Source organism: Egretta garzetta, unplaced genomic scaffold, assembly GCF_000687185.1.
Source record: "Egretta garzetta isolate BGI_Z169 unplaced genomic scaffold, ASM68718v1 scaffold553, whole genome shotgun sequence".
Classification (NCBI taxonomy): Eukaryota; Metazoa; Chordata; class Aves; order Pelecaniformes; family Ardeidae; genus Egretta; species Egretta garzetta.
Genome location: NW_009259328.1, coordinates 581437 through 593313, shown reverse-complemented (window position 1 = coordinate 593313; position 11877 = coordinate 581437). Strand labels below are relative to the sequence as shown.

General features: G+C 40.4%; 1 protein-coding gene across 1 annotated transcript in view; it reads right to left on the bottom strand.

Moving 5' to 3' along the window:
- Positions 1 to 258: 258 nt before the first annotated feature.
- The window catches only part of NUP210 (nucleoporin 210), a 60733-nt gene continuing 49114 nt past the window's right edge, over positions 259 to 11877 (bottom strand). The window contains exons 34-40 of the mRNA XM_009636654.2: positions 11127 to 11250; positions 10038 to 10184; positions 7915 to 8165; positions 7122 to 7341; positions 6440 to 6535; positions 6228 to 6311; positions 259 to 2179 (exon numbers count right to left, since the gene is read on the bottom strand). Coding sequence (XP_009634949.1) covers positions 2079 to 2179; positions 6228 to 6311; positions 6440 to 6535; positions 7122 to 7341; positions 7915 to 8165; positions 10038 to 10184; positions 11127 to 11250 — 1023 coding nt within the window. The 3' untranslated portion in view covers positions 259 to 2078. The remainder of the gene's footprint in view (positions 2180 to 6227; positions 6312 to 6439; positions 6536 to 7121; positions 7342 to 7914; positions 8166 to 10037; positions 10185 to 11126; positions 11251 to 11877) is intronic.

The following is an 11877-nucleotide window of genomic DNA, read 5'->3' as shown; positions in this document are numbered from 1 at the left end:
ACTGGGAAAATGCCCTGACAACAAATGCTAGATAGAAAATTGTCAAAATATTTAAAAACATTATGTTGTCAACAATAGTGAAATTAAGAACGTAAAATCTTGATTGCAAATACTGAGGGGCTGTAGGAGGTGAAGCACAAATAACACAGTCTAGTGCTAAATTCTGCATAACCAAAACACAAGAAAGTTCATCAACATCATACTAAAGGAATCTTGTAAAGCTTTATTAAATAATACAGATAAAATTTACATCCAAATTGTCAAATTTAAGTAGTACTAGCACGTAAGGCACAACTTCTCCAAAACTAGCCAGTAAGTTACACAATACTCAATATAATAACACGTAACAGGTTGCTTTTTTGTTAGACTGCGTGAAACCAAAACAGTATGCCATAAGTGTGTCTGCATCCCATTCCTCTGACTGTCTGCCCGCACAGTTCTGCGCCCATATATTTTGCATGACATGTTTTGTTCTTTGAAATAGAACAATTGCGATCACTTTTCATTATGGTCCTTAGGAAAGGTCAGACAGCCACGACATTATTCACAATTTAAACTGTGATACTTATGTGTAAACAAAAGCCCTTATCCAATAGCTGCAAAATACTGCTTATAGATTAAAAGTTACTGTGATTGTGATTATAATCCTCAAAGTAAAGGATTCCAATTGAGATAATTTATTTTTTTCCCTATTCTCAGGGAAGTACTTTAGGACTAAGAATTGGAACCAAGTTTTTCTTCTCATGTGTTTAAAATTAATTTGGAAAAAAGTTCAAGTCAGCATATCTCAACCGCCACCATGTTTAGAAAGCAAAATGCAGCTGAGCACACAGTGATGAAGTGCCTGGTTTAGTAGAGTATGCTCTGATGTACCCAGAATTGTGCTTTTTACATCTGTGTGCCTTAACCAGTGAAGAAGAAAACCAAAATGTCAACCACTCCCCACGCCCCTCCGCATAATACTTACGCAATTAAATGCTACATTGTATTTTACAGACTTAGAAACGAGCGCTTCTTAGTAGGATATTATGGTACAAAATTCCCAAGCCTGGTCACACTGGTAATATCTTCCTGTGTAGTTTAAGTGAGGATTCTGGGTGCAGCTGTATCAGTTTGTACATGAATACACCAGAGAGAAGAGACAAGCAGACTGAACCAACTGCAGAGGCCACTCAGTGTACGTGTGAAATAAGCCACTTAACCTTCCAGGGGACCAGTGGTAATAAAAGGAGGGTCAGTTTCTGTTGAGGTACTTCTATGTGTGAAATGACCTATATAAATGTATTATATTTGTATCAGAACACAGGTAAGATAATTGCCTTCAATTAAAAATATTTAGTACCAGAAGAAAGATCCTTTTCGAAGGCACATGCTTTCACATTTCCAGTCCACAAAAAGTGCTTACAGTAACAAGAAAGGAATACTGCAGTTGTACCCAAAGGAAGCTGCACTAAGAGAGCTTTGTTTTCCTTTTTGTTGTTGTTGTAAAAAACCCTCCAAATTATTCACAGTTGTTCCAGCATTCCTAACGATAAAACAGCAAATTATGGTGATGAATCACATTGTAAGGCTAAATGTAAGAACACTTATCAGTGCAGTACATTCCTGAGTCTTTGGAACTCAAAATAAAAAACTAGTTCTTTGAAATACACAATCCTTCATATTTTTGGCTCACATTTGACCTGTTTCTCTATTTCCCTGTTTTAAAAAAAGTTCATTAAAAAGAAAGTTAATTTTTACAAAAAGCAATAAAAGCTTTTTATCACTATCACTTAGACATAGCTTCTAGTTGCCTGAAGAGTGCAAGAAAGCTAGTTTAGCATAAACGCTGCTGTTCGCCCAGTCATCCTCATCAGCGGAGCATGAAGCAGCAGATTAAGAAAGGTTTAGAGAACTGAAGCACTGACATAAAAAAACTAAAACAGCTCTAAACATAAAAAAATAATTATGAAGTGAGTTACATTCAAGAGACGAATTATATTGGAACTCTGAAAGTTCTTAGATTTGCTATTGTGAAAGGCACTGATTTCCCCACCCCACCCCTCACCCCTAGTGCATGAAGACAAGTCCTGCTGTCTTTAACGCGAACCATAACCGGTGCTCCAGAGCATGGATGATGGGCTTGATTTCCTGCTTGAGGAATGAGGGCTGAAGGAGAGCACTGGTGATAGGGAGAAACCTAAAACACAGGGGAAAAGGAGAAAGACCACAGTCATACTCAGGAACAGCAGAAGAAGAAAGAAACAAATAACTGCTGTCAAATTATGGGAACACCTGGCAAGCAACACCCATGATCCACTCATAGTGAAATAGCCCCTTTAGCTTATTGCCTGTTGAAAAGGCATCTTATAAGTATCAAAATTTTGTGGGTCTTCCCATTAAGGACTTTAATTAAAGAATTGATTAAGTCTTCTGAGGGGGGCACAACAGATTTTACCTCAGCAAATAAATTTCAGTTTGAATTTGCTTTGTGTTATCTGAGGCGCCGGGCATGTGTTTTTACTGACAGGACTGCAGCTCACCATAACTTAAACACATCTTTACTAATGTGAATTTTGTTTTAATAGCCGCTGTTGAGTACAGAGCTTCCAGGTGAATGGGTGGGTTTTGCCTATTTCTGAACAAGTTTGGTTCTGCAACACTGCAAATAAGCAAAATAGGGCATAAATATGATGTAAAAAAATACAGATAAAACACAACTGCAAGATCAAAAGCAGCAAAGGAAGAAACTGTTCCCTGGGCAACACAACTAAGTGTTCTACAGACTTCTGTTCTTTGTCCCCTGACAGTTGTCCTTCCCTGCCCCTTTTGACAGGTCCCTCACAGCACACGGACAGCACAAGAGATGCAGCACACGCTGCAGCTAATCTGATGTTGCGTGAGCTGACTTAACCAGCCAGCCACTGCCAAGCGCATTGTATCAGCAGCTGAGCTCTGCTTTACTTTCCCTCAGCAGGAGCAAAATTGTGGATCTCTCTCCTCTACCCATCTGTCAGTTTGCATAAATTCTTGCACATTTAACCCATTCCCTATTTCCAACGTGGCTGAAGCTGACCAAGAGTTTCAAAAGAATTAGCGATAGGTAAAAGGGAGGTTGTGGGGTGGAGCAGGAGGTTGGGCAACAAATTTCCCGGGAACTGGTGCAGCGCTTGCAGTAATATAACTGAGTTTACAGGCTCTCTCATACCTTAGAATCATAGAATCACAGAATCATTTAGGTTTTAAAAGACCTTTAAGATCATCAAGTCCAACCGTTACCCTAACCCTGCCATCCCACCACTAAACGATGGCCCTAAGCAACTAAGCCATGGCCCTTCCTACGTTCAATTCAAATGTAAGAAAACCTGCTTCGTAGCATCTGTGTTAGCGATAGCCGTGGCTGCAGTGATCACAACATGCTGAAGGTGAGTATCAAGACAAAGGCTTTAGATTTCAGAAGAGCAAACTTCAGCTGGCTCAGAGCTCAAATGGTAGGGATTCTATGGAGGATAAAGGAGCTAGCAAGCGCTGGGAGTCTTTCAAGAACACTCTCCTGGAAGCAAAAAAAACCAGTTCATCTCCCTTAAAGGCAATGGCAGCAGACAGAAAAAGAGACACCCTTGGCTTAACTGTGAGCCTCTGAGTCTCCTCAAAACCAAAAGAGATGGAAAAGCAGATGAATATCTGTTGAAAACAAGGGCATCGCCAGGGTGTGCAGAGATGCAGTTAGAACAGCAAAAGCTCAGCTCAAATTGAAACTGGGCAGAGATGTCAAAAACTACAAGAAAGGGTTCTTCAGGTACGTAAACAAGCAGAAACAGAAAGAAAATGTTGGCCTGCTGTTAAGCAGGAGAGGTGAATTTGTCACCAACACCACTGCAAAGGCAGAGGTTCTCAACATTTTCTTCACCTCTGTCTTGACCAGCACTGTTGGACCCCTGGCCTCAGGAACAAAAATCCAGGTTGATGCAAACACAGACCCACTGTCAGTGAAGGAAGAGTTGGTATGTGGACTATGCAGGGGCAAAATCGATGGCCCTGACATCCCACCCACCCACCTGACAGTGTGAAGTGTCTGACATTGTTGCAAGGCCACTCTTCATAATCTTTGAGAAGTCCTGGAAACCGGGGGACATCCCAGAAGACTGGAAGACGACTAATGTCAACGCCATCTACTAGAAGGGCTTAAAGGAGGATCCAGGAAGGACTTCAGTCCCTGGGAAAGTTATGGAACAAATCCTCCTGGGGACTATCACAAGTCAAATGAAGCACATGACTGGGAAAAGCCAACACGGATTCACGAAGGGCAAATCATGCTTGACAAACATGATCACCTTCTACAACAAAGTAACCTGCTCGGTTAACGTGGGGTGAGCAGTAGACATTGTCTACCTGGAGTTCACCAAGGCTTTTGATCCCACAGCCTCCTCCTAGAGAAAACGGATGTGCCATGGTCTGGACAAGGGGTCCGTGTGCTGGGTGAGGAGCTGGCTGACGGCCCACACCCAGAGGGTGGTGGTAAATAACTCTTTGACAAACTGGCAACTTCTCACAAGTGGGGTCCTCCAGGGACCACTGCTGTTTAGTATCTTCCTAAGTGATCTGGATGATGGCATCAAGTGTACCCCGATGAAGTTTGCCAATGATATCAAACTGCATGGGGAAGTGATACTCCAGAAGGGAGAGTCACCCTGCAGGAAGACCTGGATAGGCTGGAAGAGTGGGCTAACAAGAAACTTGTGAAGTTCAACCAAGACAAATATAAGGCCTTGCACCTGGGAAAACACAATTCAGGAGTGCAGCACAGACTGGGATCTACCCGGCTGGGGAGCAGCTCTGTGGAAAGGGACCTGGGGGTCCTGGTGGGCAACAAGATCAGTACAAGTAAGCAGTGTGCTGCTGCGGCCAAGAGAGTCAACAGGATGCTGGGCTGCATTAACAAACGCATCACCAGCAGAGATAAAGAAGTCATTATCCCACTCTACTCAGTGCTTGTCAGGCCATACCTGGAATACCTTTTTCAGTTTTGGTCCCTGATATGCAAAAAAGGTGTGGACAGGCTAGAGGGGGCCCAGAGAACGGACACGAAGATGATCCAAGGGCTGGGAAGCCTCTCTTAGCCATATGAGGTTTGTTCAGCCTTGAGAAAAGAAGGCTTAGGGGAGTCCTGGTTTCATCTGGGAGAGACTTAATTTTCCTCCTAGTAGCTGGCATAGCACTCTGGTTTAGATGTAGTACTAGAAGAATGTTGATAATGCACTGATGATTCAGTTGCTGCTGAGCAGGGCTTACACCAGTTCAGGCCTTTTCAGCTTCCCATGCTCTGCCTGGTACACAGGAAGCTGGGAGGGGTCCCAGCCAGGACAGCTGACCCAAACTGGCCCAAGGGCTATTCCAGACCATATGGCGTCATGCCCAGTATAGAAACTGGGGGGAATTGGCCAGGGGGCAGCAATCACTGCTCAGGGATGGGCTGGGCATCAGTCAGCAGGTGGTGAGCAGTTGCATCACTTATTTTTTTTCTGGGTTTTGTTTCTCTCTCTCTCTCGTTGTTTTCCTTTTCATTACAATTTTTTATTATTATTATATTTCAATTATTAAACTGTTCTTATCTCAACCCACGAATTTTCTTACTTTTGCTCTACTGATTCTCTCCCCCATCCCAGTAGGGAGGGAGGGTGAGCAAGCGGCTGGGTCAGGCTCAGTTGCTGGCAGGCGCTAAATCACAACACTTTATCACCATGTTCCAGTGTTTAAAGGGTGGCTACAAAGAAGATGAAGACTTTTTTTTTTTTTTTTTTTTTTTACAAGGAGTCACATGGAAAAGATGAGGAGCAATGGGTACAAGTTATTCTGGGGACACTCCAACTGGACACAAGAGAAAAATTGTTCAGGAGAACAATCAGCCGTTGGAATAACCTCCCCAGGGAAGTTGTGGATTCCCCAACATTGGACACTTTTAAGATTCAGCTGGACAGGGTGCTGGGCCATCTTCTCTAGACCGTGCTTTTGCCAAGAAAGGCTGGAACAGATGATCATAGAATCATAAAATGTTTTGGGTTGGAAGGGACCCCTAGAGGTCATCTAGTCCAACCCCCCTGCAGTGAGCAGGGACACCGCTAACTAGATCAGGTTGCTCAGAGCCCTCTTCAACCTGGTCTTGATCCTTGGGGTCCCCAACCTGGGATTCTATGATTCTAGCTACGCTAATCAATTAATTAATGTATAATTGGGTAACAGCTGCTTACTGTTATGGCTGTGTTGAGGAGTTGTCCTTGGGGTAAATGCTGGATGACTGTGCTGTTCTTTCGGTGAGAAAACTGCATGATAGGCTGTAAGACATTGCGAAAGAAAAACACAACAAAATAATTTCAACGGAAATTATTCCTTTATATCTTACAGCTAATGCATTGTAAGAAGTTATGGGAAAAAATACTTATGCAATCTTTCATTCTCTTACCTATAATCATAACAGCTGTCCCTGCTAATAGTGCAAAAAGTGTGAAGAACATTACTTGATAGGAATCAAGAAAGTGCTGGAATAAACTGGTTCCATCTGTAGAATCAATTAAGAGGAGAAAATATTGAGTTAAAAAAGCATCTTCTCCAACCTGCTTTAAGAGTTAGCCATTCTTAACACAAACTGAAATAGCCAAAAGAAGGTATCTATTTATAGCAAATAAGTATAATCAACTTAGATAATACAACTTCGATTCTAGTGACTATTTCCAATGCAGTCTTCAAAATTTGCCAGTAACAGATTAAGACACTGATATACAGTGCCTTAAGCATGTTCTTTACTTTCTCAGCCCCAAAATGCTAATCTGTTTTCAAAATAACAAAGCATGCCTGAGAGTAAATAAAAGCAGAGCAAAAAAAAAATTACTTCCAGAGACTTTAGCACTGGGATATTTATGCCAACTTCAATAGAGTATTTTGGGCTGACCCAAAAGGAAAATATGTTCAGCTTCAGTCATAATGAGCAATTGTATTCAAGTCTTCTGGTCACAGTGAGCAGCTTACATGTCAACAATAACATCAGCTGCCAGCTCAGATTTTAACACACCAAATTTTATAACCTCACGAACATTAATGGGAGCTGGAGGTTTAATCTGGCCTATGAAGTCTAGAGATAAACTTACGTCTCCCTGGTGCACTGGTTCTGTCAGTCAAGTAAATCACTGTCACTGGGATAGTGATAGACTGGTCAGTCATAGGACTAGAGACCGTTAGAGTGGTTGATAAGGATCCATGGCTTGAAACTATTGGATCAGACAGACTAATGGTGTAGACTATGTAACTAGGCAGCTCGTAGGATTTCTCTTTCTGAAATGCCTTCACTGTTGGTGACCCACATTTCACCTGCCGAGGAAAAAAGAACAACCTGAAATAGACTGGGAAAGCACAGCACATGCCCATCTTCCAGGCTGCATGTCAGAAATATGTGATTCCACAGAAACAGAGAGCAACTCATCCCTCAGCCAGAGTTGGACTTAGCTGTAACTTTATGGTGACACCTGCAGCACTTCGCCCCTGTTTATTATTAAGGTTGCCCTATTAACTGCTGTTTCTGTGGGTCTGGGCTAACCCCATACAAGCAAAAAAAAAAAAAAAAATCAAAGCATCGCTTACTGGGCTACATGAATGATGGGCAGTCAAACAAGTAAGGGGGCAAGAACCTACCCCTCCCACTAGAGACCAGGTGGATTTTCTGCCACCCCAGCTAGCACAGAGGTGAGCCTGACATATTTCTGCTACCCCAAAACAATAGTCAAAACCGAGGAGGAATACATTCCAAGACGAGTATTTCCAAAGCATCTCAGGAACAGTCTTGACATGGTAAAGGTGGCACAGAGTACCTTCAGTTAGAAAGTTGCATGTAACCGTTCAAAATGCTTTCAACCATGTCATGATACTTCCCAGCAATAGACTTACCTCCAGGGTATCAAGAATTTCAGTGGCACCAAATATTTTCACATCAGAGCTTGTGTAATGGTTACTTAAAAGCATTTCCGTTTGGTCAGCGTAAAAGCCAGGATTGAATGGCACCTCAGTGCTGATCTGCTCTCCAGAGAAGTGGCTGCCTTGGATTGAAGCTGTAACTCTGAGTGCAGTTTTACTCATGCTGAGACGCTTCAGCTGCTTGTCAGTAAGCCTGTGCATTGTGATGGAACAGGTGTAATGTCCTAGAGAAACAAAAGCAGTTTGACAGTTAATTGCTCATCTTTATGACATTTTTCTGCCATAGAGCTAAAAAAGATGGTAAAATTCAACAATCAGCAAGATCAGGAGTGCATAGGTGAGTAGGACAGTGTGTCTGCTGGTCTGAGCACCACAGTCCCAGTACTAAAACAGGAGATACTTCTTGTCCCAAACTAACCATCACGATAAAAACACTACAGTGGGAGTTTCCAGTTACATGTTATTTTAATATGCCAATGAAACTCAATTCCCCTTTGAATATAACATCTACACTAATATTGACAGAAAGGCTTTACTGAAAACAAAATTTAACGTCTTATTTCATATTCTCTTCACCCAATGTTAAAATTTTAGTCAGTTACCATCCCCATCATCAGTTCTGTGGAGACATGGTTTATCATTTATAAAAGCTTCTTTAAAGGCGAGATATTCACCGTGTTTCTAGTCTCTTACAGAACCTGTTTGTCTGTTATTAGTGATAAAGATAATAAAAGAATTCCCACAGTGTGGAAGATACAAAGCATAAGTAACAAGGCAGAACTTGCTAGGTACATGTTTTCCCCTTATTTTCTTTCCCTGACAGAGTAACAGAGGCAGCCACTATTATGCAAGGAATAATAGTGTTTTATACCATGGGTACAGGGACTAATCTAACAGATAATTAGTGTTATTTCCACACAGCCCATGGTGGTTTGGCTCGTTTTAAAAATCATGTTATAGTTATGAAACGCTAACACATGTTGTAGACTTTCACAATTTTACTTCCATTTCCACAGCATCTAGTAATTTCTCCTCCTTTTAAGTCCCAGTTCACGTTGTTTTGGGGATACATACAAATTCTACCTTTCATAAGAAATTACAGTACTCAGGTTGCAGAAAAAAGTTGTGAGAGCATGATAAATTCCAGAAATGTTTAAATTGCAGAATACAAAGAATACAAAATGTATTAATGTCACCAGGTTTGCACATTTATGCTATTTCCCTCATTTTAATCACTGAGGTTAGTTACATGGCAATAACTGCAGTGGCAGGGTTTTTAATAGGCCAACATCAAACACAAAGAATGTTTTGACTCTGTAGAGCATAATTTGGTGAAATCTAAAGATCCTTAGTACGCAGAGATTAAAATTCATGATTGCTCCTCTTATCCCCAGTCTCACATTCTGCTGCATTTAAGTAAATGGTAAAAGCTCTGATGTGTGGCAAGTAAACACCTAAAAGAGCCACTGGATGTTTACAGCTGCAGAGATAGCCCATTTTGGAATATTTTTCACCCGAGTGCTCATTTGTAGCAGCTGAAGAAGGAAGTGTTTCGCTTCCATAGTTACCCACAAGGTAATTATTTTTTGTACAGTTCATTTGTAGTGAAAGAGTGCTAGCTCTATAACATGTGTGACCCCAGTGTATTATACATCTACATTCTCCAATACCATCAGTTCTGTCCCAAGGTACCACGGGACTGTCCACATACCTACAAATATATGAGGAGTAATTTGCAAATTTAGGACCTACATTTGTGGTCAAAAAACATACCGAAGTTTGTTCCCCCTACCCGCTCCCTCAAGTAAAATAATCCTTCTGAGTTTCTGCCTGACTTACCACTACAACTCTGAAAAACATATGAAATGGGCTGCTACTGATTTCTGGCTTTCTCTGAAAACAAATGTCTTTATCACATGAAGAAAACCCCAGAGTTAAAACAAGGAAAGTACACGTTAACAACTCACTAAAGCCTGAGATCCTACACAAATCTCAGAGGCTTCAGAAGGAAATCTGCTGGGCCAAAGGGCTTTTGGACTAAACCACAGCAGAATTCAAAGTGTCTGCCCGGAGTGTGGCATCTTCTCCCATCTTACCTGAAATGGCATCAAATCCAGGTTCTGTTATAAAAATATCATGTGCTGGGAAGTCAAATGCATCACTGTTAAAATCTAGATGGCAACTGATAATGGACTGCGGCTGTAATTCAGCAATGGCTTCAATCTGAGCAGGCAAGCACTCCCCTAAGAGGAAGAAAAAAATTAATTAACCTCTAATTAATTAATTATGAAATAAAAAGAAAATTCTAACTAATGAATTTTTCATTAATTAACAGCAAAACTATGCCTTGAAATATCAGGTTATTCTGCCATCTTCTGAAATAATTTCAGAAGGTTGTGATGATCTTAAAATAGCTAGAAGTCACAGACAGGTGTCCTACCTCAGGTCTAATCCCAAAGAGACAGCAAATGAAAATTTTATATGTTGTGGGGTTCTTTTGACAGGAATAATTTATTTACAGGGAAGAATGAACTAGAGAGAATTTTCGGCTCAGATGTGTCTGTTGAATAACTTACATGATCCTGGGAGCCTCGATTTATATTTTAGTATCTGGCAAGATGGTTTTTTGGTAGGCTGATAATTCACATAAGGCACAATAAAATACTATTTGAACAAGTGCTAAGTGTCAAGCTAAAATCTAAAAGGAACCATAATCAAACAAAATACAGCTTATTAAATAGAGGACACAATATAATGCTTAATCTGTGTGTTGATTCTAATTGCTGGTAATTTCTGTAAATGATTTAAGGGTGGTTACTTTAAACAGGCTCAGCAAGAAAAAATAACAACTTCAAGAAGGCAATATGCAAACAATCAGCTGATTGCCCATTAACTGGTTTTTGATATGATCAAAAATGACACTTCTATTATCTACCAATGTTATTAGTTGTCAAATCTTAACAGTGCCCCAGAACACCCTCCAAACTCTGTAACATGGCCCTAAGAGTCTTCCAGAGCTTCTGGAATTCCAGAAAGGCACTAGGGGTTCATAGAGATCTTGCTACACCAGCTTCACAGACCCTCAAAAACAAACAAAAAAAACCCAAAACACAAACCAAACCCACCTATCATGAACATACAATCATGCAATAAACAATTAACATAAAGGTTTTTTTTAATCATACCTTTCAAATTTTTATTTCTTTCCCCAATTGAAACTATCACTTTTGAGGCTGCAACTCCTTGCAAGCTTGTTTTCACTCCACTTACATGCATTGCTGTAGTCCTCTGAGGTATATTAACCAATATCTGGAAAAAGGATGAAGTACATGGTTACCAAAACCTGTTGTATCAAATTAAAATTAAGCCAAATCCAGACCAGACTGACTGCGAAATGCACACATCCTTGTATGTATAACAGAAGAGAAGACTCCAAGAGGTCACGGTTCTCTTTATAAGAAATCCTACATTTCTCTAATTTTAGAAACTGCCTTTCAAGGCAATTTAAGCTAGTAAAAACATTATTTTCTTTCTACCCAACGCCCATAAGTTAATAGGCCTAAAGATCTATGTCTAAATTTAATTTTAAAAGAATTTTAAAATTAATTAAATTTTTAATCTGGTGCTTATGTTAGCTGATACAGTGAATTGTGTCAACCGTGCAACTGCACTGCAGACAAACAAAATTTCATTGAGTAGTGCAGATCAGTGAGGCACAGTCACATGGTACAACACTTCAGAAAGTTCTCGGTGACACCTCATCCTGCATTCATAAAAGCAGCCACACTCAAAAACTCTTTAACATCTGGAAACAATTTAGCCATGCAAAGGAATCAAAATGTACAATATAAGAACAGTATAGGCTAAAAATAGAAATAGGAACTATTATGCTAAATTATATTACTTATTATAAATTATATTAATTATTATTATTAT